A 24,834-nucleotide genomic window follows, 5' to 3' on the forward strand; every position below is an offset into this window, starting at 1 on the left:
AAAGTTCTAATGGACAAGGTAGATAGCCTGCAAGAACAAACTGAAAATGTAAGGAAAGAGATTGAAATTTTTAAAAAGAGCTAAAAGGAAATGCTAAAGATAAAAAATACTGTCACAGTAGCCAGCCATGGTGGCTCACACCTGTAATCCCAACACTTTGGATGGCCAAGACAGGAGAATTATTTGAGCCCAGGAGTTTGAGACTAGCCTGAGCAACATGGTAAGATTCCATCTCAGCAAAAAATTCAGAAATTAGATAGTGTGGTGATATGCACCTCTAGTCCCAGCTACTTGGGTAGCTGAGGCAGGTGGATTGCTTGAGCCCAGGAGTTTGAGGCTGCAGTGAGCTGTGCTTGTGCCACTGCACTTCAGCCTGGATGACAGAGCAAGACTCTGTCTCCAAGAAAAGAAAAACAAACAAACAAAAATACTAGCATAGAAATGAAGAATGTTTTTGATGGGCTTATTATTAGGCTGAACACAGATGAGGAAAGAATCTGTGAACTTGAGGATCTATCAATAGAAAACTTGAAAACTAAAAAGCAAAAAGCCCATATGTTTCAAGCTTAGGAAGATCAGTTACATGCAAAATGAAATCATACCTAAAAGTAATAAACATACTGAGTCACCTTTGCTCTATTTATTCCAGAAGATCACAGTGATACTAATCTTTGGATAACTTCCTCTATCAACCTGAGAATATCAGGAACACTTCAGCCTCCTTGCCAATGGCTTTGTCTTCCTTGACTTTTTTGACAGGATCTGCTGATGGCTTCACCTTCACATCCACTTACTTTAGTTCTTAAGCCAATTATGTCCTAGCCAAGAACCTTCAGTCCCACCATCAAGTGGTGAGAACTACCTCAGTTGTTAAACCATCTTCTTATCACATATGATGTGGGGAGGGTCTCTGAACAACTGTGTCTGTAATCCACTCATCCAACCCACATTCTAAAAGTTACAGTATATGGTCTACCTTTGCTTATCTAGACCCCCCTTATATAGATTTACTGTAAAAAACAAATTGAATAAATAAATACATGGAGGAGAAGAGACAAATGTCCTATGGAAAAGAGTTCCAAATAATTTATACAGATGTTTCCTCCTCAAGGAGATAGAGCAAAACTCCCCATTCTTTAAGTGTGGCCTGTGCATAGTGACTTTTTTCCAAGAGCATAGTATGTGAATGGCAGAAAAAGAGGAACTTTCCAGTGAAGAACCTGACAAACAGAATCTCAGCCAAGTAATCAAGCTCAACATGAACAGTGATAATTCATGTTGCTAGTATGTACTCTTGTTATAAGGTGAGGAATATGTACTTTATTCCTGTGATAGGTCTTTCAAAAGCCTATCCCCACTCTATTTATGAGAAAAATACCTGACAAATCCAAGTGGAGAAACATTCTACAAAATACCTGACCAGTACTTCTCAAAACTGTCAAGGTCTGCAAATCAAGACAAGTTTGAGAAACTGTCAAAGCCAAGAGGACTAATTGCAGTGTGGGTTCCCTGGATGGGATTCTAGACTGGAAAAGGACATTAAATAAAAACTAAAGAAATTTGAATATAATGTGGACTTTAGTTAATAATGTATCAATACTGGTTCACTAATTATAACAAATATACCATATTGTAGGTCGGGCAGGGTGGCTCACGCCTGTAATCCCAGCACTTTGGGAGGCCAAGGCGGGCGGATCACAAGGTCAGGAGATGGAGACCATCCTGGCTAACACAGTGAAACCCCATCTCTACTAAAACTACAAAAAATTAGCTGGGCATGGTGGCGGTCGCCTGTGGTCCCAGCTACTGAGGAGGCTGAGGCAGGAGAATGGCATGAACCCGGGAGGCAGAGTTTGCAGTGAGCCAAGATCGTGCCACTGCACTCCAGCCTGGGCGACAGAGCAAGACTCCGTCTCCAAAAAAATATATATATATATACCATATTGTAAAATGTTAACAGAAGAAAAGAGTATACAGTATATGGAAATTCTCTGTCCTATTTTCAAAATTTCTATAATACAAAACTGTTATAAAATATATTTATTTTTTAGAAACAACATGAGATAATTAACGTTTACCAAACCTTTGCTTTGTGCCAGGCACTGTGCTAAAAGCTTTGTTTATATTATCTCATTGAATACTAAGGATGGCCTTATGAAATAAGTGATATTATTATTGTTTTATAGATGAGGAAATTGAGACATAAGTTAAGTGGATTTCTTTAGCCCAAAATCTAGGAAACTGGGGAAGAAGAATTCTAATCCAGGCTGTCTAACTCTAGAACTCATGCTTCTGTTTGTCATACTTATATAACTTATTAACAGACATGGAGCACAAGAATGCTTGTTTGGTATTTTTCCAAAACTAGCAATCATCAGGCAAACAATAAACCTACGAGAAAAAAATAAAGAGAAAATTCATGCTTGTCAACAGACAAAATAGATGTAATTCTAAAACAGATTAAGGAATTAAAGTTTGAAATAAAGGCAAAAAAAAAATCAAGGAATGATTAGTCTTACTAAAGAGTTAAAGATTTGCTTGTATCCAGGACTTTAACTCATGAAAGTCTGGCTGATGGGTCAAAACTGACCAAATGTATGAAACATTTTGGGTACTAAGATGTATGCGATCTAACGCATAGAATAGATTAGAGTTAAAATCACTGTCAACAAACTACAAGCACCTGAGCATGATTTCTTATATATTGTCTCCCACTCTAGTTTCTCTTTAGGACTGCATATCTTCCTGTAGATGACTCAGAGCCCACTAAGTTGGCCCTACTAGGGCCTTACTGCACAGCTTAATTCATGCTAGTTCCTTTTTCTAGAGACTAGGAGTTGAGCAGTATGGAGCAATGGCATTCATAACCAGTACTTTCAGCTGTCATTCAGTGTGCACTCTCAGTTTATAAGTTTGCATGTCTGTTCTTGCCTAAGGATGATCTGTACCAGGCAATGCTTCCATTCCAATGCCTTCCTTTTATCTTCAGGAAGTTGAAGAGGCTCTCACTGGCTTTCACACTCAGTAATGATGTCTATGATACAAGACCATGAATATACTGTGCTATAGACTGCTAGAACTTAATTCTCTTATCTAGCTATAATTTTGTATTCTTTAACAAATATTTCCCTATTCCCCACTTCACCCTACCCTTCCAAGCCTCTGGAATCCTCTGTAGTATATTTTATTTCTATGAGATTAATGTTTTTTCCAGCTTCTGCATATGTGAGAACATACCATATTTAATGTTCTGATCCTGGCTTATTTCACTTATCATAATGTATATAAATAAATATACATGTCTATAACATGAGACCATGAATATACTTCTGACATCTATCTTTAAGGTGTATATATACAGCTTAAATGAGATACTCTCTTCATTTTAAAATTTTCTTAAAATCTCTGTGATCTAATGAGACTAATTTTTAAGCATTTAATTTAAAAAGTTTATCATGAAAGCAGTCTTCAAGCACTGAATTTTTCACTGAAAAACACATGAATATAGTCGTTCCTTGCTATCCTCAGGGGATTGGCTCCAGGACTCCCATGGATATCCAAATCCATGGATGCTCCAGTCTCTAGTGTCATGGTATTTGTATAGAACCTATGCATATCCTCCTGTATACTTTAGATAATCTCTAGACTACATATAATACCTAATACAGTGTAAGTGCTATGTAAGTAGTTGTACTGCATTTTTTATTTTATTTTTTATTTTTTAAATGGACACATAATAATTGTACATATTTATGACATACATAGTGATGTTGCAATATATATTATGTATAGTGATTAGACCAGGGTTATTAGCATATCCATCGTCTCAAACATTTATCATTCCTTTGTGTTGGGGACATTCAGGATCCTCCTTCTAGCTATTTGAAACTATATAGTATATTATTGTTAACTATAGTCATCCTGCAATGCTATAGACCACTAGAACTTAATCCTCTTATCTAGCCATAATTTTATATTCTTTAACAAATCACTGTCTATAATGCACTTTCCCCTACCCTTCCAAGCCTCTGGGATCCTCTGTACTACATTTTACTTCTAGGAGATTAACTTTTTTTTTTCCAGCTTCTACATCTGAGTGAGAATATACTATGTTTTTAACGTTCTGATCCTGGCTTATTTCACTTAACCTAATGATCTACAGTTCTACACATGTTGCCAGGAATGAAGGATTTCTTTATTATTTATGGCCAAATGATATTTCATTGTTTATACATACCACATTTTCTTTGTCTCTGTTAATTTGTTGATGGACACCAAGGTTGGTTCAATATCTTGGCTATTATAGATAGTGCTAAAGTAAACATAGGGATGCAGATAGCTCTTTGATATATTGATTTCTTTTCCTTTGAGTAAATGCCAAGTAGTGGGATTGCTGGATCATATGATAGTTCCATTTATAGTTCTTTCTGGAACCTCTATCCTCTTCTCCATAGTGGCTATACTAGTTTACATTCTCACCAACAGTCTATAGGAGTTCCTTTTTCTCTGCATCCTTGCCAACATTTGTTATTTTTTATCTTTTTTCATAATAGCCATTCTAACTGGGTGAGATGATACCTCATTGTGGTTCTGATTTGTATTTCCCTAATGATTAGTGATGTTGAGCATTTTTTCTATATTTTCTGGCCATTTGTATGTCTTCTTTTGAGAAATATCAGTGCAGATTATTTGCCCATTTTTTCCTTGGATGTTTGGGTTTGTTGTTGTTGTTGTTGTTCTTGTTTTGCTGTTGAGATATTTGAGTTCCTTGTATATTCTCGATATTAATTCCCAGTTGGATGAAGAGTTTACAAATATTTTCTTCTAGTCTGTAGATTGTCTTGTTCACTCTGATGATTGTTTTGTTTGCTCTGCAGAAGCTTTTTTAGTTTGATATAATCCTCTTTGCTTATTTTTGCTTTAGTTGCCGGTGCTTTTGAGGTCTTACTCAAAAATATTTTCCCAGAGCAATATCCTGAAGCATTTCCCCTATGTTTTCTCGTAGTAGTTTTGTTGTTTTGAGTTTTATATTTAGGTCTTGGATCCATTTTGAGTTGATTTTTGTATAGGATGAGAGGTGAGGTGTCTAGTTTAATTCCTCAGCATATGGATATTCAGTTTTCCCAGCAACGTTTATGGAAGTGATTATTCTTTTCCCAGTGTATATTCTTGACATCTTTATCAAAAATTAGTTGCCTGCAGACACATGGATTTATTTCTGGGTTCTCTGTTCATTGCATTTGTCTGTGTTTCTGTTTTTATGCGAGTATCATGTTGTTTTGGTTACTACAGTTTTGTAGAATATTTTGAAGTCTAGTAATATGATGCTTCCAGCTTTGTTCTTTTGGTTCAAGATTGCTTTGGCTATTCTGGATCTTTTGTAACTCCATACAAATTTTAAGATTTTTTTTTCTAATTCTGTGTAGAATGTCATTGGTATTTCGATAGGGGTTGCATTGAACCTGTACATTGCTTTGGGTAGTATGGTCATTTTAATATTATTAATGCTTTGGATCCATGAGCATGGGATGTTTCTCCATTTGTTTCTATCCAGTTCAGTTTCTTCAGTGTTTTGTAGTTTTTCTTGTAGAGGTCTTTTACCTCCTTGGTTAAATTTATTCGTATATATTTTATTTCCTTTATAGCTATTGTAAATGGAATTGACTTCTTGATTTTTTAATCTAGTTCATTTTGTATAGAAATGCAATAATTTTTGTATGTTGATTTTATGTTCTGCAATTTTACTAAATATGTTTATTAGTTCTAAGACTTTTTTTGGTAGAATCTTTAGGTTTTTCTATATGTAAGATCATGTCATCTGGAAAGAGGGATAATTTTACCTTCTCCTTTCCAATTTGGATGTCCTTTATTTCTTTCTCTTGCCTAACTGTTCTGATTAGAACTTCCAGTACTGTGTTGCATGAGAGTGGTAAGACTGGGCATCTTTGTCTTGCTAAAGTTCTTAGAGGAAAAGCTTTCAGTTTTCCCCATTTCAGTATGATGTTAGCTATGGAATTGTCATATATGGCCTTTATTATGTTGAGGTATGTTTCTTCCATGTCTAGGTTGTTGAAAGTTTTTATCATGAAGGGATGTTGAATTTTATCAAATGCTTTTTCTACATCTATTGAGATAATATTATAGTTTTTGTCCTTCATTCTGTTGATGTGATGTCTCATTTATTGCTTTGTGTATGTTGAAGCAGCCATGCATTCCTGAGATATAGCTCACTTTCATAGTGTGTTATCTTTGATATTCTGTTGGATTCAGTTTGCTAGTATTTTGTTGATAATTTTTGTGTGTAATGTTTGTCAGAAGTATTGGCCCGTAGTTTTATGTTTTTGTTGTTGTGTCCTTATCTGCTTTTGGTTTCAGCGTTATGCTGGCCTCGTATAATGAGTTAGTAAGAATTCCCTACACTTTAATTTTTTGCAATAGTTTCAAATGAATTGATATTCATTCTTTTTTAAACTTTTAGTAGAATTCATCTGTGAAGCCATCGGTCCTGGAACTTTCTTTGTTGGAAGACTTTTAATCACTGATTCAAACTTGTTACTTGTTATTGGTCTATTCAGGTTTTCTATTTCTTCCCGGTTCAATCCTGGTAGGTTGTATGTGTCTAGGAACTTGTCTATTTGCACTGCATTTTCTAATTTTTTGGTGTATAGCTGTTCATAGTAGTTTCTAATGAGTCTTTATATTCTGTGGTATCTGTTGTGATGTGTATATTTTTGTTTTGGATCTTCTTTATTTGATTCTTCTTGCTTTTTTTTTTTTAGTTTGTTTCTCACTAATTGTAGATTTTATCTTTTCAAAAAAACAGTTTTTTGTTTTGTTCTCTTTTTAATTCTCAATTGCATTTATTTCTGCTCTGATCTTAATTTTTTTCCTTCTACTAATTTCGAATTTGGCTTGTTCTTGCCTTTCTAATTACTTGAGATGTATCATTAGGTTCTTTATTTGAAATCTTTCTAGATTTTTGATGTAGTTAGTTATTGCTGTAAACTTACCCCTTAATACTGCTTTTGGTGTCTTCAATAGGTTTTGGTATGTTATGTTTCTGTTTTCCATTGTTTCAAGGAATTTTTTAACTTCATTCTCAGTTTGTTTTTTTCTTTTTTTCGCCTATTGGTCATTCAGGAGCATGTTTTTAAATTTCCATGTATAGATTTGAATTTTCCTCTTGTTATTGATGTTTAGTTGTATTCCATTGTGGTCAGATAAGATATTTGGTATGATTTTGATTTTTTTAAATTTTTGAGACTTTTTTGTGTCCTAAGGTATGGTTAATCCTGGTGAATATTCCATGTACTGATGAAAAGAATGTGTATTCTGCAGCTGCTGGGTGAAATGTTTTATAAATGTCTGTTCTGTTAGTTTGATCTAATGTGCAGTTTAAATCTAATGGGTTTTTTCTGTTGATTATCTGTCTAGATGATCTGTCCAATGCTGAGAGTGAGGTGAAGTCCCCAACTATTACTGTACTGAGGTCCATCTGTCTCTTTAGATCTAATAATATTTGCATTATATATCTAGGTACACCAGTATAAGGTGCATCTGTATTTAAAATTGTTATATTCTTTTGTTAAAGTATTCCCTTTATTATTATGTAGTTTCTCTCTTTATAGCTATTGGCTTGAATTCTATTTTGCCCAATCTACTCCTGCTCAATTTTTCCGTTAGCATAGAATACCTTTTATTTTATTTTACTTTTTTTTGAGATGGAGTCTCAAAGTCTGGAGAGCCATGGCATGATCTTGCCTCCCAAAGTGCTGAGATAACAGGCGTGGGCTACCACATCTGGCCAGAATATCTTTTTGTAATCCCATCACTTTAAGCCTATGAGCGTGTTTACAGGTGAGGTAAGTTTCCTACAGGCAGCATATAGTTGGGTCTTTAAAAAAAAAAAAATCCATTCTGCCAGTTCATATGTTTAAAGTGGAGAATGTAGTCCATTTACATTCAGGGTTATTATTGACAGGTGAATACTTACTTCTGGCATTTTAAAAATTGTTTTCTGGTTGTTTTTTATATCTTTTTTTGTCTTGCTTACCTCTTATTTATTTTTATGATTGGGTGGTTTTCTGCAATGATAAAGTTTGATTCCTTTCTCTTTTGTGTATCACCCTTACCAGTGAGTTTTATAGTTTTCATGCTTTGATAATGGTGATTGTTATTTTTTCACTTCCAGATGTAAGACTCATTTGAGTACTTTTAAAGGCCAGTCTAAGGGCGATGAATTCTCTTAGTTTTTACTTATCTGTGATCTGTGAAATATTTTCTTTCATCTTCATTTCTGAAAGATGGCTTTTCTGGGTATCATTATCTTGGCTGGCAGTTTTTTTGTTTTATATTTCAATGTTTTGAGTATATCATGCCATTCTTTCCTGTCCTATAAGCTTTCTGCTGAAAAAATCCACTGTTCATCTAATTGAGATTCCCTTATATGTGGCTTGATGCTTTTCTCTTGATGATTTTAGAATTCTTTATTAGTTCTTGACTTACAGTAGTTTGACTTTAATATGCCTTGGATAGAACCTGTTTGGGTTTAATCTATTTGGGGTCTTTTTGATGTTCATTTTTCTTCCAAGACTTGGGAAGTTTTCAACTATTATTTAATTAAGTATGTTTTCTATACCTTTTTCCTTCTCTTTTCCTTCTGGAATACCCATAATGCAAATATTTGCTTGGTGGTCTTAAGGGTGTCCCAGAAAGCCTATAGGCTTTTTTTTTTTTTCGTTTTTGTAAATTTGTTTTTGTCTGTCTGTATTATTTCAGAAGACCCATCTTCTGGTTCAGATTTCTTCTCAAAGTCCTTTCCTACACCAGCATTCTCAAAGTCTGTATGATTTTTCTAGCCTAGTGTGTCAACTAAAATTAAGATCTTTGCTAAATTTTTTAAAAAAACCCAGCAGAAAACAAGTACTGTTCCAGTCCACTAATAATCTCCCTATAATCTCTTTAAATTTGTAAGTTGGTCAAATCTACCAAAAAGATTGGCCAACTGGAAAAATTTGATTTTCAAATATACTTCTAAGTATTCTTATGAAAAAGATGTAACCAGGAGATAAAGAATAGAATTCTGGGAGAAAGTTGTCTTTATTTACAAAGACCTTTGGAGGAAGGGTCAGCTAAGGACAAGGAGGCATGAAGAGGCACTCTAAAGAAGAAGCTGGAAAACTGCCTCCTAAATAACTCACCCCATAATGCATCCTCAAGGGATCATCTTAAGCCTCATCCTACTTGTGGCAGATACTGTAGTTTTTTTAGGTACAAGTGAGTAGAGCAATAGGTTAGCCTCTCATGCTACCTTGCATCTATGATGGAGAGGTGTCATCTATGTGCTGGGGCTGAAGGATGTGCCCTATATTTGGATCCTCAGATGAAATTGTCTGGATTAGTAGATCCCATGTCACCTTTTAGAAGCAAATGTGTTAATGGGAATTACGTACCTTTTGAAAGGGAATGCCTTCTTAACTATAGAAAATGCAACCGAAACTGACAGTGGCTTGTATTGTTGCTATGTTGTGCACAGGGGGTGGTTCAGTGACATGAAAATCACCCTGTCATTGGAGATTAAACCAGCCAGGAACACGAGTATTCCCATGTCATGTGGAGTCTCTAACCTCTGCTTCTCCAATGCCATCACCCATGCAGAGCCATGAACCAGTAGTTACTTCACCTTCTCCAACTCAGCCAATAGAAACCTAGATTACAACAACAGAAACCCAGATTACAACATTATAACATTACAAACAAGGACAAAACCCACCAACCTCATTGTACTCTTACACGACACATGGGAATGGCACCATGACACAATCTTCAAATTGCCTTTGACATAACAATCAAACTCATGTCCCCAGCACAAAATCCACAGATCGCCACCATCACTAAGGGGATGTCTATGGAAATCTGTATTTCTGCCTGGTGTTTCTCACTTTTTTGGATGTCAACATTAACATAAAGTATTTCTACATCATCTGCAAGATGCTGCAACTGCATGTGGTTCTGTTGAGAGACCTTCTATATTAGTCTGTTCTCACACTGCTATAAAGAACTGCCCGAGACTGGGTAATTTATAAAGGAAAGAGGTTTAATTGACTCACAGTTCCTTAGGGCTGGGGAGTCTTCAGGAAACTTAAGATCCATTGCAGAAGGGGAAACAAACACATCCTTCTTCACACCCCAATAGGAAGGAGAAGAATGAGAGGTGAGCAAAGAAGTGAGCCCTTTATAAAACCATCAGATCTCATGAGAACTTACTATCATGAAAATAGTATGGGGGAAACTGCCCCCATGATTCAATTACCTCCCACCAGGTCCCTCCCAGGACACGTGGGGATTATGGGGACTGCAATTCAAGATGAGATTTGGGTGGGGACATAGCCAAACCATATCACCTTCTAATTGGAGCTTTGCAGAGTGCAGGTGAAAGACAAGTGCAAGCAGAAGATGATATCTATATTATTGAGGTTAATCTTTATGTCATGGATTAAAATGGTGCTCTTTGAGGTTTTATGCCCATCACTGTAGAAGACAGTGACCAGATACTACCATGTCAGACATACTTTAAACTCCAGGATTATTTTTCTATGTCAGTTTCATCTAACATTTCAAGATGTCAATGTTATTGGGTAGAGCGAGTCTCTAGCTCAAAACTCTGTGTAGTCAGCCTCATTGTTAATATAGTTCTCATTTTTTATGCTAAAACTGACTCAATCCTTCTGATCATTGCAGAGTTCCCTCTCCAACATGAACATATTAGAATTGTATGTTCTCTTTAGACTCCACAAATCTTGTGTCCATCAAAGAGAATAATCACTGACAATGTAGGAAATGACTTCTATCTTGGCCACCAAAGCTGCTGAGAAGACAGAAATAGGACTTAAAAATCAAATCTGATTTGAGACTTTATTTGAAAGAAATTCATGGTTATTTCTTATTTCTATATTATAACTCCAAATGTTACATTTCTTAGGTTCCTCCAAGGGTTCCCAATGAACCCAGGTTTTTATTTCATCCATGGAAATAAAATAGGAGTTAGTCTCATTTGACTGTAGCAGGTGTATTTGTTTTCTCATAGCTCTGGAAATATGATGCATTCAGTACTTGATCCCTGGATCAGGGTGGCTGTTTTACCAGTCAAAAGAAGTGAGTATGGACCAAGTAGAAACTAGGTGGAGAAAATCATTTGCCATGTGATTAAACACTTTTATGCTGTTTCTACTATGTTTGTGCCACAATACTAGGCACTACAGTAAACAACCAGCAGGCTCTCTCAACTAATTTTTACAGGGCAGAAATGAAAGGGAAAAGAGGAAAGAATAGGAAAAAAAAAAAGCCTTTCTGCCTTAGAAAAGTTACATTGCAAGTATTATAGTGTTTGCAACTGTCACTAGTTTCAACCCAAATTCTAAACTTGTAAATGCCTTCAAACCACTTATATATTTAAAATTGTTTCAGAAAGTTGAAGGGTCTTTTTCATATCTAATGAATTATGGTGTTATTTTTCACAATTCAATTGTGAGGCTTATTGTAAAGATACCTTCAGTTACCAGTATAATTGTTGAGAAATGTAGATTTGCGAGGGCTAGGTTTGTCAGAAGAGAAACATTTCTACATGAACAGTTAAAGCTGGGTGTTAATTTCTATTTCAGTTTGAGTAAACCCTGAATAATTCATGCTTGGGGTTTAGAGGTGCTCCCATCATAATGGTCTAGGAGGACAAGATGCTTGCTTTCAAAGTGAACATTTTCAACACTGTTCTGCAGAGGTCTAAGAAACTAATAGATCCTTTGAATGGAGGTCCTATGGGAAAATAAAATTGTGACTCTTGGTATTTCACATTTCCTAAATGAGACCAGCCTGATCTGGCCTAAATATTTTTTTCATACTACAGTGTTTTCTTAAATTGATGCAACATGCATAAACCTGGGAATTTGAAATTAAAGCTCAGATTTGTAGCTTCTCTGAAAAGACTTGGCTAGATTAGACTGCATTCCTGTGTGGTCAGTGCCCCACTAGATGGGGCCACATTCTCTAGCCCTGCCTCCTCATTTTGGTTACCTGCCTGGTGCCTACAGGGCTTTCAGTTTATGGCACCTGCCCTATTCTCTATACCTTTCTTGGATATTTATTATGCATGGTAAAGTCTCTGGGAATATGGTTGGCTTTGTTTAACACAGCATTGCCCAAATTTGTTTGAACACATGAGCACAGTGACTAGTAGCATTCTGTGAAACAGAATATATAGGGACTTAGGGTACTAAACAGGATTAAGAATAGGGTGAGTGTTGTAATCCTAACTCTTAGCAGTAACATTAGGGCATGTTGTTCTTTATATCTAAATCTTTTTCATCTATTAGATGTAATCATTTCCATACCAACTACATCATATGATGGTAACTCCAATAAAATGTTACTTGTGAAAACCATTATAGATTCTGAAGCGGTTTGGAGAACTTATTTAAAAATACTATAGAAATGCAAAGTATTTTCTCAGTAGATTTCATAATAATAGCAGATCTAGCATTAGTTCTCAGTAAATAATTTCAATGGTGTTATATTCATAAGTCTCTTGGGTATCTTTTTAATAGTTTATTTTTGAAAAAGTTGATGAGAAATTTTCCTGCCCTCTTACACTGTAAAAAAATTGTCAATAACTGAGAGAGAGAATAGATAAGAGGGAGAAAGGGATAGAATTTACTTAATATGAATTTTTCCTATAAATATATTAATCTTATAGATTGCATTGAGTTTTGTTTTTTGTTTTTGATTCTTTGAGATGCAGTTGAGATTCCATTACCTACAATCTGTCGTGGGACATTGGGACATTGGTGTAATTAAGACTGTATATTTAAACTTAAGAAGTTTTTCACATCTTTAACAAGTAGCAGAGCCAATTGTTCACTCATGTCTATAAAGATGAAATAATTTTGTGAGTACATAAAAGTGTGACAAACTCTTAGTGGTTGTCTAGGTTCATTTGTATGTGCACTCATCAATAACTTTTTTTTGTTTTTTTCATTTTGAAAAAAAATTCTTGGGCTGGGCGCAGTGGCTCATGCCTGTAATCCCAGCACTTTGGGAGGCCAAGGCGGGCAGATCACGAGGTCAGGAGATCGAGCCCATCCTGGCTAACATCTCTACTAAAAATACAAAAAATTAGCCAGGCTTGGTGGCGGGTGCCTGTAGTCCCAGCTACTTGGGAGGCTGAGGCAGGAGAATGGCTTGAACCTGGGAGGCGGAGTTTGCAGTGAGCCGAGATCCTGCCACTGCACTCCAGCCTGGGCGATAGAGTGAGACTCCGTCTCGAAAAAAAATTCTTCTGCTTGGTCTATTCTGTTATTGAAGCTCTCAATTGTATTTTTTTATTTCATTCCTTGAATTCTTCAGCTGTAGGATTTCAATTTGGTTCTTTTTTATATCTATCTCTTTAATTTCTCATTCTGGATTTCATTGACTTATCTATTTGTACTGAGTTTTCTTAAGATTATTATTTTTGAATTATTTTCTCTGGCATTTTGTGTCTTTCCTTATAGTTTGGTTCCACTACTAGAGGATTACTGTGTTCCTTCGGAGGTATCATGTTTCCTTGCTTTTTCATGTTTGATGTGTCCCTACATTGGTTTCTATGCACTCAGTGGAAAAGTCAGATCATCCAATTTTATGGAATAGGTTTCGTAAGTAAAGGCTTACTCATATGAATGAGTTTTGGGATATTAGTTGGGTGGGGTACATTTGCTGTGGTCCTAGGTGGATGCAGTAGTGTAGTGTCCACATAGATTCTTCAGATGCAGTCCATGCTAGTGGCATTCATGAGTGTCTCGGTGGCCTAGGCTGAGAGAGTTGTGGATAGTGGTGGGGCAGCTTTGCTAGGGGTGACCTCACTGTGCTGTTTCTCAGGTTGAGGGTGCATGCCTGCATATCATGGGTCAGCCAGCTTGGAGCTGGCATTGGGGTTATGGGGAGTTACTCTGGCTGGGAGTACATATACACAGTTGCTTAGCCAGCCTGGGGTGTGGCTGCCAAGAGCTGCCCACAGGGATGTTTCTCAAGGCCTGGAACAGGAGCGCAAGGCTCTTCAGCTGACCTAGGGCATGTCGGCCAGGCCTTTCCAGGGGAGGGCTGCTTCTCAAGCCTGGGATGTAGGCACACAGCTACTTGGCTGGCTTGGAGGCTTGTATACTGAGGATGGTCCCCAGAGCTATTTCTCAGGCCTGTGTCATAGGCCCACAGCTGCTCAGTCAGCCTGGGTGATCGCCCTCCAGGGGCAGCCTGTAGGGCTGTTTTTCTCAAACCCTGATTGAGTGCATTGGGCCTTTGGGTAGCTCAGCGGGTGCAGCACCACAGGGCCATTTGTACATCGTTGGTTGTGGGTGTGTACTTCACCTGGCCTCAGAGCATGTCAGTTGTTTGGAGGCTTCATGGCCTCTCGCCCTCAGGAGAGGGCATGCAGCAATTTTGCCAGTTCGAGGGTAGGTTTACACTAGACAGGACTGCCAGACTGCTTTTGTGTCTGGAAGTGAGTTGGTTTCTCTGCTGTGTAGGACCAGAGTGACAGCCAATCCTGGACCCAGGCCCCATGCAGCTTAGGTTGTGGCAGTCAGCCACCCATATGGGCTTGGTGGAATGAAGTTAGAACCCCAGTGGTGTAGAGGTAGTGTTACTGACTTTCAGAGCAGGGTGCACTCCTGATGTTACTCTGGTCTTAAGATGGCTCTGTGCTATAGAAGCTTGGCATACAAGGCTAGGTGGGAGTGGGGAGTGCGCGCATTGTTCTCCTAATCTGGGACAATGCAGCTGTGAGGGTTCCTGGAAGCTCTCCAAACTGGGCTCACCATTTATGAGTGACATTTCTATGACATTCTCTTGTAGAAAGGATGGTAAGTGTTTGTGGTAGCAATGGGGGCTGGTAGCGTTCTTCTGCTTACTTTTTCCCAGTAACAGGAAGATTCTGCTGCTTTGAGGCAGATCTCATCCAATCAGAGAAGATGGAGTTACAGAGGCTAGGTGTCTCCAAGCTGCCCACCTGGACTTCTAATCACCACAGGTGCATCTGCACTTCCCTGCTGCACTCCAGTGCTCTCTGTTCAACACTCCAATCAAATCTCATCTGTATATTCATTGCCTTGTCTCTTTCTTGTATGGGGGAACTGGCATCAGACATCTGTAGTCAGTCATCTTGCTAATGTCACTTTGCGTTGTTATTTTTTTTTCCAGGTATTTCTGATCTGCAGATGATTAAGTCTGTGGGTACAGAACCTGCAGTTAGAGAAGGCCAGCTGTATACTTCTTATGTGCTTGTAAGAACAAGGACATTTTTAGTTTGATTTGGTTTGGTTTTTTTTACACACAGGTTTGCATATGGTTTCACTGTTTGGAGTTCTCCCTTGGCTTTTTTGCATCAAACATACTTACAATGCATAGTCTATAATATCCAGTTTTGGATCTCTTAAAACAACAAACTTTTTTTTAAATTTTACAGTAAAAAGGTGTTCTCACCTTTTCTTTCCAGAATACACTCAAAAGCAACAAACAGAATGAGAAAGAGAAACAAAACTCTCTTTGACAATATCAGAAGGAATTTGAAATCTTAAACTATGTATATTACAAAGTATAATGAAGGTAAAAGAGGGATGCAGAAAGATGCCAAGAGGAAATACCCATGGTTACAGATCTCAGACAAAATCAACAGAACATAGTTCTCTAAAGTGTCATATCCTGAGGAACAAAATCAACAATCTCTAGTTTGAAACAAATACAACTGGTGACCAGCATGGTGCTTCCCAATTTGGCACAACAGAAAAAAAGAAAATGGAGCACCCAAGAAATCATATTGAAGAAATACGTTTTCAGGGAGCAAGACAGGAAAGATTATGAGTTCTGAGTTATCTTACAACTGCCGATCTTCAGATGGTAAAGGAGAGAACTAAAGGCTGTAATTCAACACACGCAATTTTGTGAGTTGAGAGTTTCTGCTGCCTTGAAGTTCAGGCCTGGATTTAGTCCAATATATTCTTCTACAAAAGTTTGCTCCAGCAGGGACTCATTTGATTCAAAAAATGGCAAACTTTTCAAAAGGATGGGGAGTGTGTAATCTGCATGGGTTCTGTACAAAGTGGGAGAATTTTTCTGGAAGGCTTCACAAGAAATTGAATGAGACAGAGCCTTACTTTCCACTACCCTTTATAGTGTTTTAAATTCAGAAGAAATTTAGAGCTATAGTGAAAAAAAAAGTAGACTTCGAAAAAATAATAAATTTATTTAAACATTTGCAGATAAATCTGAGTACAAGTCTTTTCAGATTTTTACTCATTTTATCCAGCCTTTCATTTGTTCTGACCACATTTAATTGACAGCAATTTCTTTTGGCGACTCTACTTTATCAGGCCTTTCTGTCTAGGGGAGGGCTGCTTTTTATAGAATCCATTTTTCCTGTTGCTTTCATATTTCATTTGTTATGTAATACTTATTTATATGATAGGTTGAGTATTCCTTATCTGAAATGCTTGGGACAGAAGTGTTTCAGATTTCAGATTTTTTTTGAAATATTTACCTTATATACTTACCATTTGAGCATCCCTAATCTGAAAAATCCAAAATCTGAAATGCTCCAATGAGCATTTCCTTTGAATGTCATGTTGGCACTCAAAAAGTTTCAGATTTTGGAGCATTTCAGATTTTGGATTAGGGATACTCAACCTGTATATTATGACAATAATGTAACTGGCATAGCAAGTTTAGAAATAAATACAATTGACTCAGTAACAAAGCTCATCTAGCAGGAGCAAAAGCACAATTGAACTAGAGAGTGGCCTGCTAAATACAAGAGTTCAACATACTATAGGTATTTGTTTTAGAAAAAAAAGAAAAAGAAATAAAAGTAATTCTCTCTGATGGATTTGTGAAGTGCATGTTAGAAGAAAGTACCTTAAGTATGAACATATGCCATTGTGTTCCGCTTGCCTTTGAATTTTGCTCAAAGATGTCTTGTTTTAGATACAGTGTTGTAAAGTTTAATTTTAGTCAAAAAATGTTTGAGCTCCTTCTGTGTGCCCAAAGCATAATAACAAATGAAAGTAAATATTTCCTTATTAGTTGTTGAAATTAAACAATATTAATGGGATGTTACTGGTGGTTTTATTTATGATGTGCTGCATAACCTATATCAGTGTAAAAATTTTAAGTAATTTAGAGTTATCTTGACTTGCTTCATGAATATCCTTAGAGCGAGTTCTTCAGACACCTAAGGTTGTATTAAATTGATGTCATGTTTATTTTATTTTAGGATATGTTTGACAAGGAAAAATATTTTTAAACTATTGTTAAATTTATTGTTGTTTTTTATCTTGAAGCTGCCAGAGAAAATTATAATGAACTACTACGAGAAGTATAAGCCTCGAATGAATGAGCTGGAAGCTTTTAATATGGTAAAACTCAGAGTTAAGCATATTAAATTGGATATGTTGCTAGACTTGAATAGGGTCCTATTAAATTTTATTATGGGCTAAGCAATCTGTGTTGTTTTTCTCTTACTGTGGAAAAACTGTTTTGGATCATTTCCTATTTCAGGACTATATTAGGTATCAGTAATGTAATAAAAAGAACACATGGTAGATTTCTCTTAAAAAAGTATTATAAATGCACAAAAAGTTTCAGAGTCCTTTGAACACATATTGGTCCCGATGCAGTTATTTCACAAGCATTCCTTTTAATGAATTTCATTCTTAGTACCCCTTTAAAAGCTTTCTATCACATATGATTGCTTGTTGGAGTCTACCTCACAGTCACTTAAAGGACATTCTTTTCCTATTATTAAAGAAAACCTTTTGATCTCTGAAATATTCATTTTCTGAAGATGTACATGGATTTTGGAGATTCAGCCTATATAAACTTCTGTAGATACATTTACTTAAACATAAGTTTAACGAAATAAGCTAGTCTTTTTTTTTTTAAGTACCACCAACCTACCTATCTAATTTTTTTATTTTAGTTGAAAGTTGTTCTGGCTCCCTGTATAGAGACTTTGATTCTTCTGGATCGACTTTGTTACCTGAAAGAGCAGGTAAATTATGTTATTTTAAAATACACAACAAATATCTTATTAAATACAGTAATATAGAGCCACTTATATGTAGGATAAGAGTCTTTCACATAAAACTAGTAAGAAAATTTTTCTCATTATATTTTCATAGTTTAAATGTTCATTCCATCCCTTTTTAAACATATAAACATATGTACAACAGATGTTTTCAGCAAAGCTGCTATAATAAAGTTTTCATTCTTTTAATTGTATGGTAATTACTATACATAGGCAGTGAACATAAACCACTATATATGAAATATTGTATAGCTGAAATTTATAAAGGCTAGACATAAAAGATTGTATATGCATTTCATTTTGTAAGAATTTGTCTTTTAATTCACTTTTGGAGTGTTGGCCATATGGATTCTGCAGAATAGAAACTTCTTTCTGATCAAGGAAGATTCCTTCTGTTTTTTCACAATCTTACTTATCTATGTTAAATGACAAAAATACTGTCTTTTGGGTTGTCTTTAAGGAAAATATTTTCTGCAGATTCTATTATGAGCTATGGTCAAAATAAAGTTTGGTGAACTGTTTAAATTAAACCCATTCATGGACTCACCGAATGTTTCCGCTATAAACTCTTTAACAATTTTATTTTGTCATACGGGGAGCTTTACTTTCTTATTTTCCTAATTGGAACAAATGCTAATTGAAACAAATGGATATTTAAAAATGTTTGCTTTATTCTAATTTGTATTTTTATGGAGAAAGGCAATTTTTAAATATGTAAATAATGATGTACTTTCCTAAGCTGCCAGCTAACTTCAAGTTACTGGAAAGCTTTGGTTCCTAAGTTAGTGGGTGATAAAATCGGTACCTATTTTACTAGATTCTCACATCCCTTTTCAAAACAATCTCCATTGACCTATGTACAAGAGGTAAGCAAAACAATGTGCACAAAGATTAATAGGTTGTAATGATAGAAATTATAGAAATGTTATTTTTAATATTTCAATTAATATCTTATAAAGTAATGCACATTTATGTTAGAAAATTTAAAATACAGGATATATAATAAAGAAAATTAAGAGTAGTCATAATCCTACCTTTTATTTAATAGCTTCAACTATTAGATTTTTAGTATATTTAAGGAATCTCTCAAATATATATGGTTATAACATATATATATATAGTGCACATTATTTGTACTTTAATTAATATTAGAATAAAATTATAAATGCAGTTTTACATCTAATTTGTTTTATTTTATTCAGAATTTCCCACCATATTAAATGTACTATAGAAAGTGAACATTTCATCATAAAATAATTTATTTAACTAATACTCATTTGTGATTGGCCACTTCCAGTTTTTCACAACCGTAGCAAAGAATAAACTTGTAATTCACTCTCTATGTACATCCTTGTTTCCTCAGCATAAATTTTTTTGAAGGTGTAATTGTGAATGTTAATTTTGTTTAACAAAGCATAAGAATTTTCTGTGAAACAGCTTTGTTTTTATGTATTTTTTATATTACAATATATAATCCAACTCGTCTCTAATTTTTTTCTTCAACAAATGGTTGTATATCTAAATCACTTATTAATTTGCAGGAAGATATTGCATGGTCTGCTCTTGTGAAGTTGTTTGATCCCGTGAAATCTCCCAGATGTTATGCTGTTATTGCTCTGAAGAAGCAGCAGTGATTTCCATTGAAGCAAATTATTAGATGTATTTCTCTATGAGACCTGTTGCTGAGATTGCTTTTCTAAACATGTATGTCCTGTTATACAAAAATTTTTAAATGACTGTTATATATTTTAAATAATAAAATAATGGCTAACAACAGAAGGTTATAATCCATTTTTCCATTCTCAAAGCATACATTAATAAAAGAAGAACCTGTCATAATAATATAAAACAGTTGACCTACATTCCTGAGTTAGTACATTAGTAGAACATTGTAATCTACGTCTTAATTCCTGTTCAATATTTAAGACCCCTTACATTTGCTACAAATCAAATTTTGATGTATTGGATTAAACATAGATAAGAGGTAAAGGTAGCTGGTGCGGAAGATCATTTGCAATTTCTTCCACATTTTAGAAGGGTTTTTCTGTTTCACCAGGAGGGAAAAAATCTGCACTTAAAGGGAAGAAATACCCAGGAACCAGGTCAGAAATTTAAAAGTGCCTCATTTAAAGCACATTTTACACTGGGTTTTAATCTAAGTACATGGGATATTCCCTTAAAGAAAGTTGTATCTTATAAGTAAGATATTCTCTTTAGGGATTCTTGAGGCAATTTATCTTACTAAAATAAAGTGATGGGTTGGCACTTAATGTAATTACTTTGTGCTCTGTAAAAAGCCAATCTGAGTAAACCAAGAGTCAATGGAATGAGGCCAACACTCTGCCCATTGTGAAACAAGTTCCTTTCATTAGCAGAAAACTTGAGGATTCTAATGCATACCAAAGAGATGAAGAACTGGGATAAAGCTTCCTTGATCCTCAACTAGAGAGATTTTATAAAATTTTCCAAAGCAAAAAAAGGAACTGCTTTTTTAAATGTTGGCATCTATCCACGATTAAGAAGAATAATTATATTTATTTGTATTGTAATATAAATATTGAGTTTACAGCCTCAGGTGATCAGGTTCTTTGTACAGAGAGTACAAAGAACCTGGATAATCAGATTCTTTGTAGAGATAGTACAATGCTTAGAAAATAAGCCATTTTTAAGCTTTTTTTTTCTGCAAAATTTCAAACATATCTAGAAGTGGAGAGTAGAGTATAAGGAATCCCCATGTACTCATCACAAAGTGAATAATTAACAACATTTTACCAATTTTGTTTCATCTGTACATACATAAACATGAACATGCACACCCCACCCACACATACCCTTGCTGGAGAATTTTAAAGCAAATTCCAGGAGTTCGTTATTTCTAACAGTTATGGGGTTTTGTTTTGTTTTTTCAAAATAACATCTATAATTGTCCCCATTCACATATCTGCAATTGGCTGAAAAAGTCTTTATATCAGTTTCTTCAATTCAGAATCTAAACAAATTTAACACATTTGCATTTGCTTGATGTGTCTCTTAGGTTGTTTTAAATATATGATGGTTTCCCCTCCAGCTTTTAAATTTCATATCATTTTTATTTATTTAAGAAACCAGGTAATTTATCCTATAAAATACAGATAGATTCTGTAGGATAAATTTCTAGATTTACCTGATTATACCCTCAGAGAGCCATTTAATACACCCATCCCAAGCATTTCCTAAAAGCTGTTAGATCTAGAAATTTATGAGAGTTAAGTTATTATTATGTGTTTGTTTATTTTTGTCTTTTGGCAAAAATACTTCATCGTTAGTGTTATGTACTTTCTATTGCATCACATCAGGAGACACATCTTGTTTGGCTGTTCCATATTTAGTGATACTAAGATTGATCAGCAGCTTCAGTTGTGTTATTTATTCAATATAAAGTTTTCCCATTAACCTTCATCTAAATGGTTTTAGCAGCCAATGGCAATGATGGAAAACAGGAAGAAAGAAAAGAACCAGACTGTGAGTTCATTTGTCATATTCATACTGACTGCCTAAGAATCCCCCTCAGTTTCAATTTGTCCATTGCATTCTTCTAAATGTAGCCTTCTTGTTTCAGCATGCTGTGATTTCCTCATATTGTTGACTATAAGAGTAACTATTTCAGGAGCAGAAAACCTTTTCAGCCAACCTTTTTCTTTTATAATTTTCTATGTAAAAATTTAAAATCCTTTCCTGGTACCCAAATATTTTTATAAGATTTATTTCTCATTATAATAAAGAAAAATACTTTATATGTGTAAAACACCTTTTAGTATAGAGAAGGAAATTACAACAGGCCGGGCACGATGGCTCATGCCTGTAATCCCAGCACTTTGGGAGGCCAAGGCGGGCAGATCACCTGAGGTCAGGAGTTCCAGACCAGCCTAGCCAACATGGTGAAACCCCGTCTCTACTAAAAATACAAAAATACAGGCATGCTGGCACATGCCTGTAATCCCAGGTACTCGGGAGTCTGAGGCAGGAGAATCACTTGAACCGAGGAGGCGAAGGTTTCAGTGAGCCGAGATCGCGTCGTTGCACTCCAGCCTGGGCGACAAGAGCGAAATTCTGTCTCAAAAAAAAAAAAAAAAAAAAAAAAAAAAAGTTAATTACAACGGTTTCATTAGCAAGGCAACTTGATTGTAATTTCCCTATGTTTTAAACAGTTGTCAGAAATTACGTGTATCCATTAATGGTTTCCATTTTTATTAATCAGTTAAATGTGGGATGCAAGCATCAAATCAACATGACATAACTGCATTCATCACACTGAGATAACATTTCTACAGAAAGCAAAGAAACAGAGTATTTCAGACTGCAGCTTTGTACACATGAATCCCTTTGCAATGGTTGTAGACTCCCATCTCATAAAAACTGCACTTTGAGAACTAGTTTACAGTTTAGCCAAAGAATGTGGTGCCTAGGCATGAGCACAAATTCTGATAATTAAATTCTGAGTGAACTAAATCATGACAGTGCTTAACATCTCAGAGCCTCATTTGTAAAGTGGGGTTTTATTTACTTTTATTTTATAAACATTTATTGAATGCCTACCATTTGCCAGAGATTATGCTGGGCATTGACAGTATGGAGACAAACAATATGCGACTGTCTTCAAAGAGCCTACAGTCCAGTGAGAAAGGTAAAAAATAAAAGTATTAATTACAATAGTTACAATAGTCAAGATCAGAACTGAAGGGTTCAGGATATAGGATTCTTAAGGGCGTCTTCAAAGGAGTAGCCAAAGGGAACAGGGACTCGGTAATAGTAGTAGTATAGTTTTGACTCGTGAGCTAAATTGTTTTGTATCATTGAGTAAGTCACTTAACTGTTTAGTGTGCCCCAGTTTTCTTATCTGTAAAAAGAACAATAAATAGAACTCACTCTTAAGATTGTTAGGAAGATTAAGTGTATGAGTATGTTATTGAACTACCTGAAAATGCCTCCAAAAAAAGCTGCTAATGAAGTAAAACTAAGCTTTTTATAACTCACTGCAGTAACAGAGGGCATTGCCTTGACAGTCTTCACAGTGTATCTCAAGGGGGAAATTAGGGGAAGATATTTATAGGATTTGGAGGTCTGGGTTCAAACGTAGAGAACAAACTGGGATTTGAAAAAGTTTATGACAGAAGAGATTAGGATTAGCATATATAGCAATGCACGGGTCTTGAAGCAAGTGTTGATAAGTAAATTGTTGCTTGGTAAGTGAATTCTTTGAGAAGTGGAGAGGATTGAGATAAATTAATGTATAAGAATTTTCCGAAGCAATGAAATTACTTATTGAGGTACAGTCTTATTCCTATGCAAAGTTTTCCTGTTAAAAAAGAAAAACAACAACAAATAAATCAGATAAACACAGGTGGTTTCAGTTCTTAAACCTAGTATCTCTGTCATGCTGATGCAGATGTTTACAGTTCTCAATGTAAAGCACTTAATTCTACATAATGCATAGTGTAAAAGTAATAGTTGTGTTTGCTAAATTTTCTAGAGAGACTAAAATGTGAACTTAACCATATTTATAACATTGGTTTCATAGGAAAAAGTGTTGTAAATTCTGATTAAACAGCTTACAAATGGATTTTTAGTATCCCCATTTAAAAGCTGAGAATTCTTTACATTTAAAAGTGAAATTGCAGAGCCAACATCATACTGAATGGGCAAATGCTGGAAACATTCCCCTAAGAAGAGGAACAAGACAAGGATGGCCACTTTCACCACTCCTTTTGAAAATAGTACTGAAAGTCTTGGCAAGAGCAATCAGTCAAGAGAAAGAAAGAAAAGGTATCCAAATAGGAAAAGAACAAGTCAAGTTAGCTATGTTCACTGATGATATGGTTCTATACCTAGAACACCCTAAAGACGCTACAAAAAGGTGCCTAGAACTGATAAACGGCTTCAGGAAAGTTTCAGTATACAAAATCAATGTACAAAAATCAGTAGCATTTCTATACACCAATAATGTTCAAGCTGACTAACAGCCAAATCAAGAATGCAATCCCATTTACAATAGGCACCTAAATAAATAAAAACACCTAGGAATACATCTAACCAAGGAGATAAAAGATCACTACAAGGAGAACTACAAACTGCTGTAAGAAATTGTAAATGATACAAACAAGTGGAAAAACATCCCATGCTCATGGATGGGAAGAATCAATATCATTAAAACAGCTATAATGCCCAAAGCAGTCTACAGATTCAATGTTATCCTTATGAAATGACTGATGTCATTTTTCACAGGATTAGGAAAATGTATTCTAAAATGTATATGGAACCAAAAAAAGGGCCTGAATAGACAAATCCAAAGCAAAAGGAACAAAGCCAGAGGCATCACACTACCTGACTTCAAACTATACTATAAGGTACAGTTGCCAAAAGAGCATGATACTAGTTCAAAAACAGACACATAGACCAACGGAACAGAATAGAGAATCAGAAATAAAGCCACACACCAGTAACTGTCTGATCTTTGGGAAAGTTGTCAAAAACAAGTAATGAGGAAAAGACTTCGTATTCAGTGAATGGTGCTGGGATAACTGGCTAGCCATATGCAGAAGAATGAGACTAGACCCCTAACTTTCACCATAAAAATGAACTCAAAATAGATTAAATATTTAAATATAAGACGTTAAATTATAAGAATACTATAAGAAAACCCGGGAAATACCATTCTAGACTTTGGTTTGGGGAAAGAATTAATGACTATG

The 24,834-nt window shown here is 35.4% G+C and overlaps 1 protein-coding gene across 6 annotated transcripts in view; it reads left to right on the forward strand.

Annotated features, from left to right (window-relative positions):
- METTL25 (methyltransferase like 25) overlaps window positions 1-19,885 on the forward strand; it is a 120,814-nt gene extending 100,929 nt beyond the window's left edge. For 5 of the 6 annotated variants that reach the window (XM_004053628.5, XM_055358828.2, XM_055358833.2 and 2 more), the window contains 3 exons: window positions 17,361-17,435; window positions 17,999-18,070; window positions 19,648-19,885. In XM_004053628.5, the coding sequence (XP_004053676.2) occupies window positions 17,361-17,435; window positions 17,999-18,070; window positions 19,648-19,740 (240 nt within the window). In that variant the 3' untranslated portion in view covers window positions 19,741-19,885. The other variant, XM_055358832.2, reaches the window with a different exon arrangement.
- The last annotated feature ends 4,949 nt before the right edge of the window (window positions 19,886-24,834 follow it).

Source organism: Gorilla gorilla, chromosome 10 (genome assembly GCF_029281585.2).
Source record: "Gorilla gorilla gorilla isolate KB3781 chromosome 10, NHGRI_mGorGor1-v2.1_pri, whole genome shotgun sequence".
Lineage (NCBI taxonomy): Eukaryota > Metazoa > Chordata > Mammalia > Primates > Hominidae > Gorilla > Gorilla gorilla.